The 24,279-nt window shown below is 47.4% G+C and overlaps 1 protein-coding gene across 1 annotated transcript; it reads left to right on the top strand.

Moving 5' to 3' along the window:
• The first annotated feature begins 21,904 nt into the window (after positions 1-21,904).
• On the top strand, positions 21,905-24,032 carry LOC120671588 (putative UPF0481 protein At3g02645). Its single transcript, XM_039951958.1, has one exon. The coding sequence runs from the start codon at positions 21,991-21,993 to the stop codon at positions 23,746-23,748; it is 1,758 nt and encodes a 585-aa protein (XP_039807892.1). The 5' UTR covers positions 21,905-21,990; the 3' UTR covers positions 23,749-24,032.
• The last annotated feature ends 247 nt before the right edge of the window (positions 24,033-24,279 follow it).

Raw genomic sequence — 24,279 nt, 5'->3', positions numbered from 1 at the left:
CCTCTGCTGCTTGGCTGGGCGGATCGGAGGTGATGAAGATGACGAACAGGACTCCTAGGGCCTTATTTGCCGCGAGGATCCTCTACAGTACTGCACCCTGCAGTTGAGTCCCTGACGTGTGGGCAGTACTGCAGAGGAGTTGCTTCCCTTATTTGTAATTTTCCCTTTTCTTGGGGTCCAGTTTGTAAGAAGGGGATGTATGTGCTCCAATTTAATGAATATTCCCTTTCGCAAAAAAAACTCATTTGAGGTTGTTGCATCACATTTATTTGACTTTACATTAGAATTAAGAAAATTTCATGTTAGATTCATAAAATTTACATATCATCTAGTAATGTAATAACAACAATATCATCATGTAAATTATCCTGGCCAACTTTTTTATACTAGTGTAGCCCATGAGCACAACTGCCCATATTGATCCCAGATATTACAAAAGGGAAAATTGGTCTCATAGCACCGAAAGAAGGCGACTTCCGGAAAATACCACTAAACAACATCAGCCCCGTAAAATAACACCGAAAGTGTGCAGCGTCACCTGAAAATAGCATTCCGTCACGGAAGCAGTCCGTCTACCTCACGACTCATCTCTCTCCGTCTGCTCCCGGTCTCCATCCCCTCGTGCCGTCGTGCGCGCTCCCCGCACCGTCTCTGCCCGCAACGGCCCTTCCCCTCCGCCTCCTTCGCCTCATCACCCGCCAACCGTTCTTTGAGGCCCGCTTCGAGCTACGGCGCTCACGCTCGCCCGTGCCCGCACGCTTCGAGGCCCGCTTCGAGCTGCGGCGCTCACGCTCGCCCGTGCCCGCGTGCTCTCGGCGCTCTTCCGCCTCCTCCGCTCGCACGCCCCGCTCATCTCCAAGACCGCGCTCACCCTCATCGCCAGCGGCGGCACCGAGCAGAGTTAGGCGGGGCGTGGGGTTCCAGGAGCAGCAGCGCTTGGCGGAGTCGGGCACAACCTGGGGCGGGCCACTGCGCCCAGACCTTTCTCCGGCCCCGCCATGGCTAAGCCGCCAGCCACACCTAGGACGCATAGGAAGTTAGTGAGGAGACGGTCGCGGCTCCTTGGCTTGGCCATTGATGCTGCCCTTGTCAGCTCACTGGAGCAGCGAAGAAAGGTGGCCGAGGGGCGGCGACGTTGCAGGCGGCGGCAGCTCGTAGGGGACGGCGAACGGCCGAGCCGAGCAGGCACCGGCAGCAGCGCACGAAGTGGCGGCGGCGCGGCTCATATCGTCAGGGCCGGCGAGTGCGGCCCCAGTGTGCAGCTGGCACCGGAGCTCCTATGCGTGCGGTGGCTGGGAGGAGATCGGCCTCGGTGTCCTTGGCCCGGAGCTTCAACTCCTGTGCGTGTGGTGGTGCATGGCCAAGCGAAGGGACGAAGGCCGTGAGCTCGACGAACGGCTTCCGTGATGGAATGTTATTTTCAGGTGATGCCGCACATTTTCGATGGTATTTTACGGAATCAACATTTTCTAGTGGTATTTTCCGAAAGCCGTTTTTTTCGGTGCTATGAGACCAATTTTCCCATAAATCGAACAGAGGCGAGGAAAGGCATCAAACCGAATAGAACAGGGGAAAGTGACCCACAAGGAGGCGAGGCATCAAGTGATTGTGTTGGTTATTCTCATCTTTTTTGCCTCATCTCCGGCTGCTGATGGTTGCCTAGCTATTCTGTTGATTTGGCCTGTAATTCCGCTCTCGTTCACAGGCAGAATCAGCAACGTTTGTACCTTTCTTTCTCCTCCTACTAATTACGTGGTCTGCTTCCCCTCCACGAGAATTCACCCAATTCGGCGGCGTCCACATGGGCCCAAGCAGGCACATCGTCCGCGTGCGGTGAATGCATCCGTTCCATCTCACCATTTCTGTCTCCACTAGAACAGTGCGCGGCGCAGAAATATTCCCGCGGTGAGGCTAGTGAAAGTACATACATATTCATTAGACATAGGAACATAAAAATATACATACGTGTTTCACAGTTCTTATAGTCTAGTCAAAAGTACATATTTGGGCTTTGCAATATAGAAAGGTCTGAAATATTTCAAAAGGATGGTTCTATTTATTAGAACCATCAGAATGGAGCACTATATATTTAACAAAACACCATTAGAAGGCACTTCTGTTCAAAAGATTGTCCTCACGCTGTCGTTTGTCCCTGGTCCAAAACAACATAATTTGTAAGTAACTTTGAAAGCTGGAAGTGTCAGAGTATAATATTGAGTAAAGACACGTTGCGAGTTTACCTGTTAACAAATAGCTTATATTCTCTGTCTCTTCGATGATCCAAGGAGGTCTTGATTTTCTTTCAAGTCTTCATCATCCTATCAAGGGTGAATGTATTAGCTTTTTTATTTGGTTGGGGGGATTATATCAGTAAAGAAAGTGGTGCTTTAAGATAATATTACCATTGCATTTGGAGTTTTTTTCCCGTTTGGTACCCAAATTTATTTTTTTCTCTTTGTTGTTATCGCTCCTTGTTTAAAAAATAGCATAGTAACAGACTGTGAGCTTTTTTGTAGGAAATAGAAATGTAAAAGAAATAATTAACAAAATATATTCAGATGATATTAGGGAAGAAGCTAGTGCTGGAATGACCATGCTGCACTGCTCAAGAGAATTGCACAATTTCATAGAGTTATATGAATGTTTAAGCTTAATTAGTGGAGAATAAACCAGGGAATTTAAAAATGGTGTTGAGCTTGGTTGTTTTATCTTGTATTTATCAATAGATAATACCATTTTGTAGGATCTGAATTTCGAACTTTATAACATTGGTATGAGTCAGGGATGTACCTTTTTTCTTTTAGTGAAGTGGTTTGCCCCTTCTTGTCTTTACAAAACTTCTATCTTCCCGCTTTGGATCCTCTCTTGTTTATTCATATTAAAATATATAATTACTATTTGCATTGTTATACTAATACAGATGATAATGACATAAATTATGTAACCGATGTACATAAGAAATCCAGGTATACTGTAATATATTATTTATCCAAGTGCACTGAAGCCGTAGATTGAGGAGCTACAAATTTATTTTCTTTTATTTCATTTTTTTACAAATCAATTAATTACATCAAGGAAAATAAGCAGAGAAGGGTCAATGTTAGGATGCAAAGACAACAGAGAATAGAAATGGACAAAGGCATAGGTGTTTTATATATCAGTAAATCTGAAATTTTATTTTTATTGTGAGCATGGGAAGGAGACATAGTTGATTCGCTGGGCATTGTGGGGCTCACAGGCTGGAGTCCATGTCGAGTTCCTCATCTGGGTGGGCTGGGCATGGTAAAGGTCGTTTAGATGCACCATGTAAGAGGGCAGGTACCACTGTGTGTGCTGTAGAATGGCAGGGCAGCTCTGCGAGCAATTGACATCATGGTTTTTCAAGTTTGTATCGTCTTCTTGCGTGTGCTGCAAAAGAAGAGGCACTTTGCGAGGCCTTGCATTTAGTCGGACAGGTGGCCTGCAGAGATGAGAGCTATATTCAAGTAGCGCCCATGGACACAGCAGATGGCAAGCGGAGGCAGCCCACACCTTGCGCGCGCCCGGACAGAGATGTGAGGCCTAGGCGCTCGCCGGAGCAGCCAGGCAGGCGGACGGCACGGCCAGCCGGCCAGGTGGAGGGGATCGTCGCCCTCGACTGGCGGAGCCAGCCTAGCAATGCGCCTAGGAGGGAGCTGCCCCGCGCAGGCCACTGACGGAGCGGTCAGGTGGAGCGACGCCCGTTGGGGAAGCGCCGGCCGAGGGTGAGGGGGGGGCCTGTGGGAGCGACGCCCGTCGGGGGAGCGCCGAGCCGAGGGGTAGCGACGGCCAGAACGGGAGAGAAGTCCGTCGGCGTCTCGCCCCCTGCTCGATTCGATTGCCATGCTGCTGCCGCCGTCGCAGCAAGCAGCAGCCGCACAGTGCACGCAGAAAATCTCATGCTCAGATAGCTGGTGGTCTCCGTGTTTGTGCGCCCAGTGCCCCAGTGCAGGCTGGCGGCCCCTTATGTCTAGGCGTATGCAGGTGCTAGGGAGAATGAAGCGATTGTTCTCGCCAATGGGATGAAAAATACCTAGAAGAAGAAACGATTCTTACCTTCTATAAAAAGGCGTTGATGTTTGATCCAGCAGAATGAGCAGGATTGCGTTTGGAAGAGATGGGATGGCGATTCTATGAGAAGAGATGGGATGCGGGATGTCTTTGTTTTTTTTCAAACCCTCTCAAACTAGAAAATATTATTATAGTATCTATTCGCATATATAGAAACGCACTCAAACCGGAAACACATCCCTACATACACCAATAGACCTACAACTATACACAATCAAAACACAAAACGCGTCCTTTGAGAGATCACCGAAAATCAGAGAATCCAGTGTGCGACAAGGGACGTCACCTCCCATTGTGGCTCCACGCGTGAGAGGGTGCCTGAGACATCTAAGACTGAGCTCGACGAAGCTGCACCCAACAACGAGCTCTTCCTTCGTAGAAGAACCAGCTCCACGAGCTCATCGGCAGTGCCGAAGGAGATCACCACCGACGGGGTGGAGCTCGAGAGATCTTATTCCAAAGGGGACGCCGCACACGACGCCGACCACCCCCCGCAGCTGCCGCTCCTGAGGCCGTCACCATCGCCTCCAACGCCGGCCCCACCCGTAGAAGCAGCACCCAACGCCGACCACCCTCCGCAGGAGCCGCGAGAGCTAGCCACCCCCCCCCCCACCCCGCAGGCGCCATAGAGGCCGCCGGCGAGGAGGGGAGCCGTCCCCCACGGCCTCCTGCCGGAGAGGACGCCGAGCAACTTCTGAGTCGCTCGGTGGAGTTGGGAGAGGGAGAGACTTCGAGAGGGTTGCGGGATGTCTTTGTTATGGCCTGCGAGAGAAGGTAGAAACATTTATTTACCTGCTCTACTGTAACTTTCCAGATATTTTAGGAACCGAAGAGTCGGTTTGATTTTGCCTGCTGTCACATGCACCGATAAATTTCCATCCAATGGTTCACATTTGCAGGCTGATATCATGATGACGTGGCCAAATGTAAGCTCGCTCCCGCGACCAGGATTCAGTCTCAAAGATCTCTTTCCTCTGTTCCCTCTTCACCGGTCGCCGCGACTGTCCTCCAGGGCCGGCCCTGTAGTGTTGGCAGGCGGGGCAGCCGCCCTGGCCCCCCCTCCCCCCCAAATCGCAGGGCCCCCCGATCTATATGCATGCAGTATATATATATACGAAGGTCAAACTGTGATATGTTGTCCGCCTAACAAAAACTTCAAACAATCAGCCGATCGATCCTGAGGCCCGCCCATCTTCCATTCTTCCTAGAGTCAAAAAAGAAAAGAAATGCTTGTTTGTCTCAGCTCCTCACTGGCTCTCCCCCTAACTGCCTCTCTGCAGTACACAACCGCACCCAAATCGCAGGTCGCTCACTCCCTCGCCCTCGGCAGACTAATTTCCCCTAACGCTTGAAGGAAGGTTGCAAGGATCGATCCCAATTCCCAAATTGATTAGAACTAGATTTAGTATCATATTTTTGCATAATCCTTTTCTCTTTTTTTGCTGTAAAATCTCAATCAGTATTGTAATCTTTATTTATTTTTGTTCTAAAGAGTTTTAGTAGGATTTTCATCTGTTCAAGGGATAGGAATTGTTCAAAATGATTGGGTAAGCGTTGCCATCGGCTATTTGCAAGTTATACTTTTGATGTAATTATACGCAACTGTTTTGTCCATATGAATTTTTTATAATGCATCAAAATTAAATTTGCAACTGATATATAAACTAGATGGATGTTTATTTTTATTGGGGGCCTCCAATTTTGGTTTTGCCCCGGCCCCCAAAAAACACAGGGCCGGCCCTGCTGTCCTCCCCCGCCGGTCGCAAAGAAGGCGGTGGCAGCTCACGTAATTAGGCTGCATAATCGTCAGAAATGAAAACGAAACAAGCAATCCAGATCCGGTCTGCATAATCTCCGCAGATTTCAGCTGCGATCTTCACCCACACGCGAAAACGATGGTTCATCTTCATCATCGCAAGCCCCCTCTCGTCCCCAGCAACACTGATTGGCCCGGTCGTCAGGCCCCGCGCTAGCTCAGCTGCCATCAAGTTTCACCAGACCGGTTTTATATACTACCTCCGTCCCAAAATATAATAACTTTTTGACTTTTCAAAGTTAAATATTTTCATCTTTGACTAATAATATCTCAAAAAATATTTACTCTTAAATAGAAAAGATTACATTTTATGATAATCGGTTTCATTATGAGTAAAATAATATCACTTTTATGTTGTCAACTTTTATATCTTTTTTACTCTACGGTCAAAGATGAAAAGATTTTACTTTGAAAAGTCAAAAAGTTGTTATATTTTAGGATAGAGGTAGTATATAAAAAAAATTACAACCCTGGTGGGTCCGTGCAAAAAAGGAGGGACAGAACAAGTAAAATCAAGCGGGGGATCGCAGGGATATGGTTCAACATCTGGTGGGTCTGGTGCATGTGTGCAAGGATGTGGATGTTCAGAGCCAGAGCCGTTCCCATTTGCCTCGTCAATCCTGGCGAATCAGTGGCGATATTTTGGATTTACCACTCGATCCACCATCTGGTTCCCACTCTGTTTATATAGCTGGGCCTTTTTCTTTTTTTGGTCGAGTTTCGTTGGAGATTGGCAAAGTTTGAGGGGGTTTACTGAACAATGAAGTGTGTACCCGCCAATCAGTGAGTTATGCCTGTGTTCATTGTTTCTGTTCATCATGATTCTTCCAAATTTGCTTTGGGCAGGTACCACAATTACAGAACGCTTGAGGCTGGACAGAGACAGAGGCAGCAAAGTAGAAGGCCGAGCTGGATAGCTGGTCCGCGCTCTCCAGCTCTGATTGCGTCCCCTTGCAGAAAAAATGCAGGACGGGACTGTTAGAAATATAGGCAGTTTCAGACATATTTTAATTTCAAAATTAATAATGTAATTAAATAATATTTTCATGACTATAGTGAGTCAATCTAAGCAGGTGCAAGTGTTCAAAATTAACACAAAATTGAATAAAATGGAACATATGAGTTTCAGATTGTACCCCAAGACGAGACCAGTGCCGGAGGCACCGGTTGCGTCGTTACCAGCTGGAATAGAACTCATTCTATTCGACTGGCCTTGCTTAATGTAGCCGAACGACGTCGATGCAGGATGATGTTCGCAGTGCAGTCCCACGAATAATCACCAGGAAGTAGACGAAGTAGTCGTTTAGGTCACCGGGATGTAGAAGTCGTAGTCGTTCACGCCGTCAGGAAATAGACGAAGTAGTCCTTCAGGGAGCGAGCAGTCGCGTCAAGACGCTCCCCAAAAACCTGATTGCCCGCTATCCCATGCAGAACCTTCAGCGAGCAGAAGTTCCGAAGGCCTGCTCTCGCTAGAACTGTGCGCGCAGTGCTAGCGATGGGGATTACAGAAAGCAGCTGAGGGAGAAGGGGGAGGTCTCCTAAGCAGGAGTACCTGAAGCAAGTGTTTGTGGTGTGTGGATGAGTGGAGGAAGGGCTGGTTTATATAGTTGTGCGGTGCTCTCAGATTCAACGAACCTGGACGCTCTAATAGGTTTTGATGAGTGCAGTTACTGGTGAACCACTGCTATCAGTTACTAGTAACAGTTAAGACCATGATTCACCAGTCATCACTGTCAACGTTTAATGCCTCCGAATTATTGCATTCAACAACAAAACGTTCTCATCTCAGCACGTCACGTCACGTCACGTCCGGCCGTGGCCTCGGCCTCGGCCCGGCGAGGCGAGGCGAGCGAGCGTTCGCGCGTGTGGTTCCCAACCTTCTGTTACCGGCTTCACAAGTGGTGTACATAGGGTCCACTCTTTAAATCAGTTGAGATCCTCCTCAAATACCGATACGGAATTAAGCAATTGATTCCCTAGCATTTAATATTGAGTTTTGAATTCTTTTAATTGCATTGAAGAAAATAAATGGTCCAAACCCATAATTCCAACAATCCCCACCAATAAATTCAAGTCACACTAGAAATGCTCTCATTCCCTCAATGATATACCAGTATTTGACAGAGACTGTTAAGTTGAACTTCCATCTAGGACAAAGGCTACACTTATTTACAACTGTACAATGGACTATGCCTTGAATTGCCAGTCTTGTGCAAACAAGTTTGACCAGAGCTCTACACTGGTACTAGGCTGCATAAGCATCCCCGCTGTTTGGAGCTTATAAGTCATACTTCAGACCTTTCATGTGTTTCTAGAGAATACCCAGTTCTCATAGACTATGACCAGTAGTCAGACTCATATATATGTGTTTCTTTCAGATGTTCTATATGACAACATCTTTGTTTCAAGAAAACAACTCATTTGTTTTAAAGAAATCACCTGGAACACATTAAGGTATAGACCAACCTGCCATACAGATTAGAAGAGAAATACACCTTATACACAGAATGAGATTTTTACAAAGGTTCTCTTCTCTCAGTCAAACTTTAGTTTGTTTCACCATCCTACTTCACGGGATCTCCGATCACGTAGGACAGGTTACCACTATAGAATGACTCACGTGGGTTTCAAGCCCAATCCCATAGATGCATTGTCTATCACATTCCATGAAAGAGCCTTTGTAAATTGATCTGCCAGATTTTTAGCCGTCTCAACATAGTCCAAGGCTATTACTCTGGAGTTTCTCAATTTTCTGACAGATTTCAACCGCCTTTTCACATGTCTTGATGACTTCATGTTATCCTTTAAACTGTTCACCTTGACAATCATCGTTTGATTGTCATAGTTCATCAGAATTGCCGGTATCGGTTTTTCAACTATCGGCAAGTCCATAAGGAGCTCACGAAGCCACTCAGCCTCAACAGTGGCAGTATCTAATGCTGTGAGATCTGCTTCCATACTTGACCTCGTTAAGATGGTCTGCTTGCAAGACTTTTAGGAAACAGTTCCACCACCAAGTGTAAATACATATCCACTTGTGGCCTTTATCTCATCAGTATCAGAAATCCAGTTTGAATCACTATACCATTCTAGTACCCTAGGGTACCCGGTGTAGTGAATTCCATAGTCCATTGTGCCCTTTAGATAGTGCATCACTCTTTCAAGAGCCTTCCAATGATCATCTCCCGGGTTTGAAACAAACCGGCTCAGTTTGCTCACAGCAAACGAGATGTCAAGTCTTGTTGCACTAACTAAATACATCAATGATCCAATGATCTGAGAATATCTCAGCTGATCTCACATTATCTTTTTGTTCTTCCTTAGAATTAAACTGGCATCGTATGGTGTTGAGACAGGTTTATAGTCGCTATAACCAAAACGACTTAACACCTTCTCCACATAGTGAGACTGTGTAAGAATCACCCCACCATTGCTCTCTTTTACCAGCTTTATATTAAGGATAACATCAGCTTCTCCCAGATCCTTCATCTCAAAACTTTGAGATAAAAAGTCTTTGACTTCCTTAATCACATTAAGGCTAGTGCCAAAGATCAGAATGTCATCCACATACAAACATAAAATCACTCCTTCAGCCTCACCAAAATGATAGTACACACATTTGTCAGCTTCGTTCACAACAGAGCCAGCAGACGTCAAAGTTCGACAGAACTTTTCATGCCACTGCTTAGGTGCTTGCTTGAGACCATATAAAGATTTCAATAACTTACAAATCATTCCTTCTTGACCTTTTGATACAAACTCATCTGGCTGATCCATATAGATCTCCTCTTCTAACTCTCCATTGAGGAAAACTGTCTTAACGTCCATCTGATGAACGAGAACACCATAAGAGGCTGCCAAGGAAAGTAACACTCGAATTGTGGTCAATCGGGCAATAGGTGAATAAGTGTCAAAGAAATCCTCTCCTTCTTTTTGGGTATAACCCTTGGCCACAAGCCTAGCCTTGTACTTTTCAATAGTATCATCTGGCCTAAGCTTTTTCTTGAACACTGACTTGCATCCAACAGATTTACATCCATAAGGACGTTCAACAACCTCCTAGGTTCCATTAGACATAATAGAATCCATCTCACTCCTCACTGCTTCCTTCCAATAGTCAGCATCGGGAGATGAATATGCCTCTTCAATGGTTCTAGGTGTATCATCCATAAGGTATACAATGAAATTATCACCAAAAGACTTTATAGTCCTTTATCTCTTGCTCTTTCTAGGAGCATCATTGTTATCCTCTTCAAGATTTTCAACAAGTGTAGGTTCCTTGTGTTCTATCGGCTCAGCAGAGCTATCATCCTCAATAAACTCTTGCCTAGATGAACTTGTTTCATCTCTCATGAGAAAAATGTTTTCAAAAAATATAACATCTCTGGACTCCATTATTGTACCAACATGCATGTCAGGTACTCCAGATTTCACAATTAAAAATCTATAACCAACGCTGTGAATAACATAACCTAGAAAGAAACAATCCACAGTTTTAGGTCCAAGCTTACGTTTCTTGATTATTGGCACACTCATTTTGGCCAAACAACCCCATGTACGTAAGTATGAAAGTTTTGGCCTTTTTTTTCTCCCATTCCTCGAATGGTGTTATCTCTTTATTCTTTGTAGGAACACGGTTTAGGGCATAACATGCAGTCAATATAGCCTCACCCCACCATTCCTTGGAAAGTCCTGTTGTATCTAACATGGCGTTAACCAAATCAGTTAGAGTGCGGTTCTTTCTTTCGGCAACCCTATTTGACTGAGGTGAATAGGGAGGCGTCCTCTCATGAATAATACTATGTTCCTCGTAGAATGAAGTGAATAAATTTGAGAAGTACTCGCCACAACGATCTGACCTAACTCTTTTGATCTTTCTCTCAAGTGGGTTTTCTACTTCAGCTTTATAGATTTCAAAGTAGTGTAAAACTTCATCTTTTGACTTCAACAAATAGATGTAACAAAATCTAGTGCAGTCATCGATCAAAGTCATGAAATATCTTTTACCACCTTTTGTCAACACGCCATTCATTTCGCACAAATCAGAATGAATTAATTCTATGCCAAGCTCCTCACCTCCGCGGCCTCGTGAGGCTTGCGAGTTTGTTTTGATTCAACACATACATGGCACTTAGAATTTTTGACAAAAGTAAACTTTGGAATTAAATTCAAATTAGCTAAGCGCATCATACAACTAAAATTAACGTGACAAATCCTCGAATGCCAAATATTTGATTCATCAACGTTAATAACAATGTACGCAACTTTATTGCAAACATCCGACAAAGAAAAACAGAACAAGCCTCCGCTTTCATAACCTTTTCCAATAAAAGTACAAAACTTAGACAAGATATATTTATTGGACTCAAAGACTAACTTAAAACCATCTCTACACAGTAGAGAGCCGCTGACTAGATTCTTCTTGATGGTGGAGACATGTTGCACGTTCTTCAGCTGCACGGTCTTCCCCGAAGTAAACTTCAGATTTACCGTACCAACACCAAGAACACGCGCATGCGATCCGTTCCCCATCAGCAAGGAGGAAGTCCCTCCGACCTGGTAAGAAAAAAACAAAGAAGCATCAGCACAAACATGAATATTAGCACAAACCAAAATACTGAAAGAACTGTAGGTTATGAATTACCGTACCCCGATGTTCCTCCAGGCTCGCTAATTACCATGTTGGCGGACTTCTTGCCTTTGCACTCCGGACACTTTGCAGCAAAGTGATCCGTACTCGCGCATACATAGCAAGCTCCCTTCTTCTTCTTCTTGAACGTGAGTGTCTGCTTAGCCTTTGATTGGTTCAGTGGTGGCTTTTTTTTTATTCTTGTGGGAGTTGTTCTTCTGAACAAAATTGGCGCTTGAAGCACCAACAACTCATTTCCCACGTATATCTTTTGCTCTCGCCTTCCCCTCAACATCAAGAGTCCCTATGAGTCCATCAATCGTGAACGTCTATCTCTTGTATTTCAGTAAAGTAGCAAAATCCCTCCAAGAGGGTGGCAGCTTAGAGATAATACCTCCGGCCACAAACTTATCGGGTAACACACATGGAGACAATTTGCTACAATTTCTGAGATCTTTTGCCAGAGTATGTATTTCAGAGACTGTTCCACCACTGAACGGTCTTCGACCATCCTATAGTCAAGGAACTACTCCATCACATACAACTCACTGCCAGCGTCAGACACTCCGTATTGAGCCTCAAGAGCATCCCACAAATCTTTGCTAGTTGGGAGCCGGATATAGGAATCCACCAGGTTTTCAGCGAGAACACTTATGACGCAGCCTCGAAAGAGGTTATCGAACTCATCGAACGCACTCCCTTCCTCTGGAGTGAATTGTTCGGGCCTCCCCTCTTTTACATGCATCATTCTCAGCGCTGTCAACCATAGTATAAGCCGCTCACGCCAACGTTTGTAATTGGAACCATCAAAAGGTGGTGGTTTGATTGTTGCAGCAAAGCTAGATACCGAAAACCTATTAACATAATCAGGTTTTTGGATTGTTAGAAATATAGGCAGTTTCGGACATATTTTAATTCTAAAATTAACAATGTAATTAAATAATATTTCCATGACTATAGTGAGTGAATCTAAGAAGGTGCAAGTGTTCAAAATTAACACAAAATTGAATAAAATGAAACATATGAGTTTCATATTGTACCCCAAGATGGAACCAGTGTCGGAGGCACCGGTTGCATCGTTACCAGCTGGAATAGAACTCATTCTATTCAACTGGCCTTGCTTGATGTAGCCGAACGACGTCGATGCAGGATGATATTCGCAGTGCAGTCCCACGAACAATCACCAGGAAGTAGACGAAGTAGTCATTCAGGTCGCCGAGATGTAGAAGTCGTAGTCGTTCACGCCGTCAAGAAGTAGATGATGTAGTCATTCAGGGAGCGAGCAGTCGCGTCAAGACGCTCCTCAAAAATCTGATTGCCTGCTATCCCATGCAGGACCTTCAACGAGCAGAGGTTCCGGAGGCCTGCTCTCGCTAGAAATGTGCGCACAGTGCTAGCGATGGGGATTGTAGAAAACAGCTGAGAGAGAAGGGAGAGGTCTCCTATGCAGGAGTACCTAAAGCAAGTGCTTGTGGTGTGTGGATGAGTGGATGAAGGGCTGGTTTTATATAGATGTGTGGTGCTCTCAGATTCAACGAATCTGGACGCTCTAATAGGCTTTGATGAGTGCAGTTACTGGTGAATCCCTGCCATCTGTTACTAGTAACAGTCAAGGTCATGATTTTCCAGTCATCACTATCAATGTTTATTGTCTCTGAATTATTTCATTCAACAACAAAACGTTCTCATCTCAGCACATCACGCCGCATGTCACGTCCGGTCATGCCTCGCCACGCACACGCACATGCACCGCACCGCACCGCACGTCCGGCCACGCTACGCCCACGGCCTCAGCCCGGCGAGGCGAGCGAGCGCGCGCGTGTGGTTCACCAACCTCCTGTTACCGGCTTCACAAGTGGTGTACACAGGGTCCACCCTTTATGTCGGTTGAGATCCTCCTCAAATCCCGATACTGTTTCAAAAAAAATCCCGATACAAAATTAAGCAATTAATTCCCTAGCATTTAATAGTGGGCTTTGAATTCTTTTAATTGCATTGAAGAAAATAAATGGGCCAAGCCCATAATTCCAACAGGGGCATGGTGATAATGATCGCCACAACAGGACACGCGACTACGAGCGAGACGTATGAAAAAGGAGTATTTGGCATTCCAATACCGAAAGGATTTGCCACCAACTAAACTGTAGTAATTCAATCTGCATTGTAAAACGGGGCGAGTAATTGGCTATCCGACCAAATTTCAACAGTTTTGATTGATAGATCTCCATTTACTTTCTTCATCTTCGTTGCCTTCATTCCTAATTGAGTGAGCTACAACGTCCATGCCTATGTCCCGCGGCCCGCCTCTCACCAATAGATGTCCAAAAAGCCCGTAGCCCGCCCAGAAATCCAATTTTGTGGCCCAATCCAAGCTTGATTTTGTGGCTCGGTCCAAGCCCAGCCCGGCCCAGCTCGCTAGATGGTGTTGGGCGTGGGCGGTCACCCTAGCACTTCGGGCGGACCGGCTTGGCACGTAGCCCAGCCCGGCAACGGCCCGCCTGCCCCCAACGGTTAGGAGCCTGGGAAGGGGGCATATATAATCTCCCCCTCCATGCCCCCATGGCCGCACGCGGCTTCCAACCCTAAGTACCTAATTCCATTCCCCATCCCTGCCACAGCCGCCTCCCCGGCTCTCCGCATCCCTCTTGGCTCCTCCGCCGCCTGATGCCTTCTCGCCTCTGCCTTCCGCCTCATCTCCGGTGAGTAGATGCAGGTGTAGGACTTGCTGCCTAGGTCTGGGCATTCGGTTCTAACCTCAATTCGGTTCCTCGGTTCCTATACAAGTTCAGTTCTTAGAAAATAGGGACCGATCAGTTCTTTTCAGGCATAGAAACCGAGGAAATTCGATTTCGGTTCTTTCAGTTCGCTTCCAATCATAACCAAATTAACTGAAGTTATCTCTCAACACAGTTCACAAAATCAACCAAAATAAAAAATGGATCCGAGCGGAGGGGGCTGCCGAGCCGCGCATGCGTTCGCCACGCGCCTGCCGGGGTGAGCGTTGCTAAGCCGCGCGCTTGCCGGGGTGGCTGCCGTCGCTACGCCGCTAAGCCGTGCGCCTGCCGGGTAGCCGCTACTGCCGCCGCCGCCCCTCCACAGCTGGGTCCGTGCGCGCCGGAGAGAAGAGGTGGAGGAAGGAGTGGCGGCGCGCGTCGGGGAGTGGACAAGGGTACCGTTGGGGAGTTGAGGAGGGAGCGGTGGTGCGCCGCCAGGGAAAAGAGGAGGATGCCGCGCCGAGAGGAAGGGAGATGGCCGGGGCAGGGCAGGGGACGCGGGCGCGTGGCCACGCGGGGCGGGAGCCGGATGCAGGCGGTGTCGGGGACCGCCCGTGGCCTAGGAAAGCCGTCGAGGTTGCCATATGGGTGGGCGCCACGGTGGGTAGGGACTGGGGAGTGGAGTGGCGGCTGGGATTGGGAGTCCGGTGGGAAGAGACTTAGGGGGTGTTTGGGAGCACTCTGCTCCACCAAATTTAGCTTCACTCCATGAAAAAATATCCAAACACATCAACCAACTCCACTCCACTCCACCAAAAACTAGCTCCACTCCACCTTTTTTGTGGAGCTCCTCAAGAGGTACTCCACCAATTCCTGGAGCTGGTGGAGTTGGATGAAATTACCCACCACTGCCCCTGATTACACACGAAAATGTTTCATCTATTCTTTCATCGGTCAACCCGTTTGTGTTCTGGCTCTCCGCCGCCGCACCCTGGATCTGTGTCACACCCTAGTTCTCCCTCGCCGCAGCCGCGGGTGCCCGGGCCGCTGCCGCTGCTGCCGCAGGTGCCCGGAATGAGGAGTTGCCTGGGTGCAGGCTTGCAGGGCGAGGCGTACGCGAAGTCCCGGAACGAGTTGCTGGGGAACCTGCCCTTCCTCTCCTTGCTCAACACCGGCATGGAGTCGTGGTGCTTCTTGGCCTCTTCCACCCGGGTGTAGTTGTACTTGATGCCGGCAACCTGGTAGGCGTAGCCCCCGGTTCTGGACACCAAGATCACGGCCGCTGCGTCGCCGTCGATCCCGCACTCGCGGACGGTGAGGTCCGCGCCGTACTAGCCTGAGCTCGCCACCTAGCACGCTCTCAGGCAGGCTGGTTCCAAGATGACTCCCAAAACCCGTCGGTGACGAGCGCCTCGTCCCCGACCAAGAAGTCGCGCCCACGCCCCCACATGCTGTCGTGGCGCAGCCGCAGCGGGAAGCACCCCACCGCACGCCCATTGGGTGGCCTGTACTCCAGCGTGCAGGTGGGCTCTGCCGCCGCCACGGGTGCCCGGACTTGCGCCGCCGCCGCCGCCGCCGCCGCCCACTGACCTCACTGCCGCAGGGGAAGACGAAGGTGCTGGTGACGACGGACCAGAATGCGGCGAGGTGGAGCAGATTGGGATAGAAATGAGTAGGAAGAAGAAACATACACAAGGGACCCACGTGGAAGTGAGGTGAGAGGGGGCTGGACCTGAGCCTAGTTGGGCTGCTCAGATATGTGGAGTGGAGCACTCCCAAACATAATGGACTGGAGTTGGTGGAGTGGAGCTATTGTGTGGAGTGGATTTTCTGGAGTGGAGTTTCAATTTTTGGAGTGGAGTGCTCCCAAACAGCTCCTTAGGGCCGTGTTTGGTAAGAAGGTGAAAAAAATTTCACAAAGAGAATCTTCAATGCATGCATGGGGCACTAAATGAAGGCTATTTGCAAAACCTTTCACAGATGAGTGCAGTTTAGCGCGACGAATCTAATGAGCCTAATTAATCTATGATTGGCTATAGTGATGCTACAGTAATCATGCTCTAATCATTCCTAATCGTACGTTCAAAGACCTTATTAGATACAGTACATGCTACAGTACCATAGTTGCGGAGTTTTTTTGCAATTAGACTTTATTTAATACCTCTAATTAGTGGTCAAAGCTGCGAAAAGTTTCACCAAATTTTTTTCACACCAAACCAAACATGGCCTAGGGTTAGCAAGGGTTTGCAGTTGGGCTGGCTTGGACCTTAGCTAGCTGGGCTAAATTTGCGATGTGCTTGGTTCTTTGGTTAACCGAGCCCAAGAACTCAGAACTAGGAACCGAAGCAGAACCAAATTTCCTCGGTTCCGGTTCTTGATATTTCCGGTTCGGTTCTTGGTTATATTTGTCCAGCCCTATCGCTGCCTCTTGTCCGCCTCGCCTCCAAGGCTCCGACTCCGACCATCCTCTGTCCTCTCCTCCTCAGTCCACCACATGCCCGCATCTCGCCGCAGTTGGTCATTGTCTTTGCCGTCTTGCCGTCGGTCGTCGTCCTCTCGCCTCTCTCCAGCTCCGGGCTCTGGCTGCGCAGGTAACCCGCTAACCCTAACCCTAGTTCGTAGATCTAGATCTCGAGTTCTCAATTCTTGTGTTTGTGTTCTTGAATCTTGAGTCTTGACTTCCCTTCCCCTTCATGCCTGCAGGTCTTGTCCCGGTGGCTATTGCGACGCAACGCAGGGCCACACATTGTTGAGGAACGGAGCCGAGGAGGCTGTAGTGGATGGCACAATATGCCGTGGGCCGCCACAGGCATGCTGTTTGTTATCGGCCCGTGGGCCCATGCTTGGACCGTCGATGCAGCCCGTGGGCTAGCGCGGCACGGCTCAGTGGAGTGTAGTGCCGTGCCTGGCCCGGCACAAAGTTAGCCGGACCATGCCGGGCCTGTGCCATGGCCGGGCCGGGTGTCCTGTTTGGATATCTATACCCTCACCGCAACTGTTTTTCTTTTCTTTTTTTGAAACATATCTTATCTCATCAGTCAGTGTCATCGTTGAAGGATAGCCAACCTTCTCCATAAGCTTTATCTCTAGATTTTAGCATTCCTAATTTACAATGAGGGTCTGTTTACATGGGGTAAAGTTAAGTGCTAAACTTTGGCACTTATAACTTTACTAAAACTTTTAAATCTTGGCTAAACTCTAGCCCATACCATTAGCACTCATGTTTGGATGGTGGTGCTAACCTTGAGCACTTTTGGGTGCACTTGGATCCAATTATCCAAACACCCCTTTAGTGAATAGTAAGTACACAATTTACACAAAAATGTCGCCATCCCATCTACATTTTGGAACTTTTTTATTACTAGCAGAGCCCATGTGCGGCACGCACATGTTTTAAAATCAAGTGATTTCAAAAATAATAGAGAAAATACAACAAACTAATTGAGACAATAAATGAGATGTATACACTTGAGAGTACCCGTTGGCATGTGGACAGACCTTGATCATCATTTCCCATGCATAGTATGCATCCACAATAGTAGGAAGCCCAAGAGCCCTCTAGAACCTGAAATTTACAGCAACATTAGCTATGCATGAGATGCTGTGTTTGCACTGCTCCCTTTTATGCAACCAGCATTGTTATTTTTCAGAAAAACAGAGTGAGCACATCGATACAGAAACTTTGCTGTTACATATATACCTTCATGGTGAGGCGATCCGGGTGACAATAGAAACAACCCTGAGGTATCAGCAACGAATAACAGCGATGACTTAACTGAAACCATTCACATATATTAAGGGAACTTTTATATAACGGCAACATTTGAAAAAAAAAAGTCAACATAAATTACTTGATGGAGAACCTGCAAGCACAAAAGGTGACATGCCAAGGTGACGTCTGAAGTAGTTAATTTATATTCGTGTACTCCACTGCACCTTATTATCCAGGCATCCAAATTACAGCATGATTCTCTCAGACCAGTGATTTATTATGCCAATCATCCACTGAATTTAATCCTCTCCAAAGGTCTATGATACGCACAGTACAGGAAAATAGATATTAGTAATCAATTCCATCTGGTTGTCCAGTCATGCCACCAAGTTCTGTTGATCTAGGTACTCACCAGGATAATCGCTGCCTATAAAAACATTGAGCAACAAAGTGAAGTGGGAGTAAAAAAAAATACCATGATAGCCGTGTAGGTACCTGGATGTGTATTTTCCGTACCCAGCCAAACATCGACACTTGTTTTTGTTTGCATTCGTTTTTTTTTTGCGAAGTTTTGTTTGCATTCGTTGCATGGCATAGTTCTCTCTTTGACCGTTTGACGCTGGTTCCGTGCCCCTTTTTAGAATGAGTGCAGACACTTCATGTGATTTACTTGTATATATAATCATATTGTGGATAGTTAATTTTTGTATTAATGAATGAATTAATGAAAGGAGTATAATAGAATTTTTGTATTATGAATGGATTATTTTGACACTCTAGTGATGTGCTGATGTATTTATTCAGGCTCACATTGAAACCATCTAGAAGATTAAAAAATCTTTATTTCGAAACAAGTATACGTCGTTAATCTCCATCCAACAGTGTTGGCACTACATTTTGGTGATACACGATACGCTATAAGGACGTCGCCAATGGACTGGTCACAACACCAGCACTTCCGTTTGATACGCACGCAGCATTTGGCACAGTCAGCGTGACCGTTGTTGCACTGAGACTCTGAGAGCATATCAACGAGCATGCTGCCTGTGCCAAGTGCTGCGTTCCTATCAACCGTAAATGTTGGTATTGCGACTGACATATTGGTGACGTCCTTGTACCGCACCGTGTCCCCCCGAAAGGCAGTGTCATCACCGCAGGGTCGAGGTTACCGACATATACATTTTCTGAAATAATTTTTTTTTTCCTCTAGATGGTTTTTGGATATTGAAAAGAGTGATCGCCTGAAACTGAAGGGTGTCAAAATAATTAGGAGTTATAGAGATTTATTTCAATTAATTAGAGATTTATTTTAATTAATTAGAGATTTATTTCAAATATTTTTTTATACATGTATACTTGTTACCACCAAGTGTGAACTGTAAACGAATTAGTGTTGCTATTGGGGGATTAGTCACATCGTGCCTGCAATATCGAAATTTTTTCTAGACCCTTCATTATGTAAATAGGGTGAGGCCAGGAGCGATGAAGAATAAGGATTTAGGCAGAGCTGCGACATTGCACGGCACACAATGATGACTAATGTCTCAATAGCAACTCTAATTTATTTACATTTCAGACTTGGTGGTAACAAGTATACACTTTAGCTGTAATTGTGAGAGCAATTATTGTTTTGTTGTAATTATAATTGTCAGAGTAATTAATGGTGTATATGTTTTCATGGTAATTGTAAGAGTATACATTTCAGTCAGAGTTAGCAGAATTTGACCGTAACGTGTCGAGACTGGGAAGAAGTTTACCAACTATTCCATCAGGAGGACCTCGACATCTCTATGGTCGGCTTGTGAGTTCAGTAAGTATTTTACTCCTTACGTATTGTATTGCATGATCTCAATATACTGATCCCTTGATTTATTTGGTATCATGTAGAATGGAGATTCAAACTTGCAGGAGAAAGGAATACTCTCACCTCGGCTTCATCGACCCAATTACTTGTAATTGGAGGCTTCTACATGACAATTCCGATGAGATATTCCAAAACTTGTTCAAGTACTTAAGCGTTCATAACAACAAGCACAAGATATTATTTCCTTATAACTTTTCGTGAATAATTCCTACCGTCTAACTCCTTCTATTTTGTATCATCGAATTGTTTAAACCCTAACTACCAAGAGTTGCCTCCGTATAATCTTGCAGTGAACACTGGGTCCGAATTATCATAATTCTCGACATGAGCTTACTGGTGGTTATGGACTCATTGAGGAGACCTAAAGAACAATACAGTGATCTTCTTACACATGATGAAAAAGTAATTCTAGCACTACTCCCTCAATGACCGGTACTTTGAATCACTCTGTTACTTGACTATAATTGTTCTAATCATGCACTGGATTTGAAAACAATTCGTTAAAAATCGTCAAGATAAATTCAGCAAGGAATTGAAGATCAAGACAAATTTTGCGGTATGCACTAGGATGATTCTTTGCACGTTTCATTAGTTTTATTATATATTCATACAAATATCTGATAATTTCTTTTCTCTTAAAGTGTATGAGGCAGAAACAAGGCACTAATTTATGCGCATACTATATTTGCGAGAACATCCACGGTCTGGTAGGTCCTCGAAAGTAAATGGTAGATTGGGAGGCCGAAGTAAGTAAAAAACTTGTTAATGTTTGAACTCGTATTGTAATTAGTCGAAATTAATTATCCCTTTTTTCCATAGGTCGAGGAGATGCGCGATAAACACATACCAGAGGAAAAAATTATAGCGATTCAAGAATAATTGTCCGGATTTATTATTGAGCAAATTCTCGACCCAAACGGCGAATTCTACTATGATGGACACTCTCACATTGATAATCGCAGCAAATATGATAATATACGCATATATATATATAACGAATATACATATGTAAATATATATATATATGTGTATATATATAAGAATATCTATTTATGAGTATGTATGTATTATATATATAAGCCCTCCAATAATATATATATATATATATGTTTGATTATATAATATTTGTCCTAGACATTTTCATATATAAAAAAATTTACATATATATACATATATAAGTGAATTACTTCATACGTGGCGCTGGCAGCCCCTTTTGTTCCGGTTGGAGGTCCTTTTTATCTCGGTTACTAGACCCATCCCCTTTTATCCCGGCCCGGCGGTCTCGGTTGGAAAATTGGGACAAAAGGGATTTTCCAACCGGGACAAAATGGATTTCCCAACCGGAACAAATTAAGCATTCTGTAGTAGTGAAACCGTTCACCGGCGAGGACGACGTTGCTGGAGGAAACCGTCCGCCGGAGAGGACGGCGGCCAGGCTGTCCCGAGTCCACCGCGCGGACGAGACCGCCAAGACGCTAACGTCTGTGGCGCCGGTTGCCCGAGCTTGCCGTCGACCCAAACCCTAATCAGGGCTCCCGTAGCTGGCGTCGGAGGCGGCAAGTGTTTGTTACTGATGCTTGACTCGCGGCGAGGTCTGAGGGCGTGGCTGTGATTGCGGATGACTGATCGGAATCACGATGGAGAGGGGAGGGCATCTGCCGTATGATTTGCCATGGCGATCAGAGGGACGGAGCGGTAATTGCGTTGCATCAAACGATGGAGCGAGGGAACTAAATAAGGAAATAATTTTGGGAATGGGTGGGTGGGTAAGCCAGGCGCCTGGTGACAAAAACATTTGTGTTTTGGTGGAATCTTTTAGCATCTTTCATTTTCTATAGGTTCACTATGGGTCCTCAAGGTTGGAGGCTTGACAGGTGGAGATGCCGTGAAGGGTACAACCATATTAATTTTGGTAAAAAATATTTTCAATTACTTTGATTCCTTATAATATAGATAGATTTTTTGAATAAACATGTAAGTAACATATTTTTAGTAAGTATTCATGATTCCACCCAGTTAGGTTTGCACCAAGTACTTTCCCTATATATAACACAAGCTAGTAAGATTAACAAGCAACGACCACCATTTCTGGCTAGTTGTAGTGTCTTTTTCTTATCACTGACCGTGAGAGCGAGGCAGGACACATCACATCAGGAGGGGCTAACAATGGCCTCGTCCGATCAACAAGCCGGCGACCGGCACGGGACTCCGCCGCTGGTGTTCGACGAGGTCCGGTGGGTGGTCCAGATCCGGCACTCCCTCCAGGACGATGGCGCCGGCGGCGGTGACGACGATGACGACAACGGCATTCCGGTGTCCGTGTTCAACGTCCCCAAGCAGCTGCGGGTGCACAAGCCCGAGGCCTACACCCCGCAGTTCATCGCGCTCGGGCCCTACCACCACTGGCGCCCTGAGCTGTACGAGATGGAGCGCTACAAGCTCGCCGCGGCGCGCCGCGCGCAGCGGCGGCTCTGCGCGGGGCTCAAGCTCGAGGGCCTCGTCCAGCAGTTCGCGCGGCTGGAGCGCAAGGTCCGCGCCCACTATCACCGCTACCTCGACTTCAGCGGCGAGACGCTGGCGTGGACGATGGTCGTTGACGGCGCGTTCCTGCTCGAGTTCCTGCAGATCTACGCCGCCGCGGCCGACGACGAGGCGGGCGGCAGGGCGCTGCGGCGGGTGTCGTCGAGGATGGCGCACCTCGTTGACTTCGCCGGGAGAAAGTCCGCGCACAACCTCATCCTCCGCGACATGCTCATGCTCGAGAACCAGGTCCCGCTCTTCCTGCTCCGCAAGATCCTGGAGCCGCAGTGCCCGTCGGCCGACGAGGCCGCCGGGCTGCTCGCGCGGATGGTCACCGGCCTCATGAAGGAGCTCTGCCCGTTCAAGATGATGGCCAGCTTCCCGGCGGTCGACGTCGGCAAGCACGCGCACCTGCTCGAGGTGCTCTACTACATACTCCTGCCGAAGCCGGCCGATGACTCCACGGCGGAGGCCGACGCCAACGGCAACTTCCACGACGACGGCTACGACATCGAGGAGCAGGCCGCGGACTGCGGGGGCGCGGCGGAGCAGCGCCAGCGGAAGCCGGCCGCCGGCGGCGGCTGCGAGTACGTGAAGCAGCTGTTCCTCGCCGTGTGGGGCATCGTGTCGGGGCTCAATAGCACGGCCGGCCCCATGCGCTACGTGACGAAGCCGATCGAGTTCGCCATCAAGGCGCCGTGGAAGATGCTCGCCGTCGTGCCGGGAGTGGGGTCCTTCATGTCCGCCGGCGACGGGAGCACCAACAACCCCCGCGACCCGAGCTCCTCCGCGGGGTACCTGACCCGGCCGCCGCTGATCGAGGAGATCATGATCCCCTCGGTGTCTGAGCTGGCCAACGCCGGCGTCAAGTTCCTCCCGACCACCGGCGACCTGTCGACCGTCGCCTTCGACGCCAAGTCGGCGACCTTCCACTTCCCCGTAGTGACCCTGGACTCCAACACGGAGGTGGTGCTCCGGAACCTGGTCGCCTACGAGGCGGCGGCGGCGTCGGGCCCGCTGGTGCTGGCGCGGTACACGGAGCTGATGAACGGCATCATCGACGCCGACGAGGACGTGGCCCTGCTGCGGCGGCGCGGGGTGGTGCTGAACCGGATGAAGAGCGACGGCGAGGTCGCCAAGCTGTGGAACGGGATGACGCGGTCGGTGCGTCTCACCAAGGTGGCGGCCATGGACAGGGCCGTCGAGGAGGCGAAGCGCTACTACAACTCGCGGTGGCGCGTGAAGACGAAGCGGTTCATGCGCAAGTACGTGTTCAGCTCGTGGCAGGTGCTCACCTTCCTCGCCGCCGTCATGATGCTGCTGCTCACCACGCTCCAGGCCTTCTGCTCTGTCTACACCTGCTCGCGGTGGTTCGGCGCCGTCACCATCGCCAAGGCTGGGTGATCGCCGTCGCCGTCGCGTTGGACTCGCCGGGAGCCTTTCTGGATCGGGATACGCGCGCGACATGATTTGAATGGGGTTTGGTATGGGTCGACGACAAGGTGATTCAGTTTTTTTTTTTGTAGTGTGGGTTGGCAATTCGTTGTTGTTAAGATGTACATAGTAATTTTGGTTGTGATGAGATTGATTTTCACTCTATTGTCTTTACATTGTATTTTGTATTTATGGTGATTTCGCAATGCTAAATGATATATATGAACAAATTCGTTTAATTGTTTTTCCTCACACTTGAAGAGTGTCTAATCAAACAACCGGCTTAATTTAATCAAAGTGACTTAGACTTGAGGGAATCTAAGGAAATTTTAGATGGCATTTGTGATTAATAAAGGTATTGTGTTGGACCCAGCGTGCTCTGCCAGCATGCTATGTGAGTTTCAACGCTTCAAAAATGTCGGGTACGGGCCGGTAGATACAGAGAAGTCACTATCTGCAAATATATATATATATATATATATATATATATATATATATATA

This window comes from Panicum virgatum, chromosome 4N, assembly GCF_016808335.1.
Source record: "Panicum virgatum strain AP13 chromosome 4N, P.virgatum_v5, whole genome shotgun sequence".
Classification (NCBI taxonomy): Eukaryota; Viridiplantae; Streptophyta; class Magnoliopsida; order Poales; family Poaceae; genus Panicum; species Panicum virgatum.
Note: the sequence above shows the minus strand (reverse complement) of the source record. Positions and strands in the feature narration are given on the sequence as shown.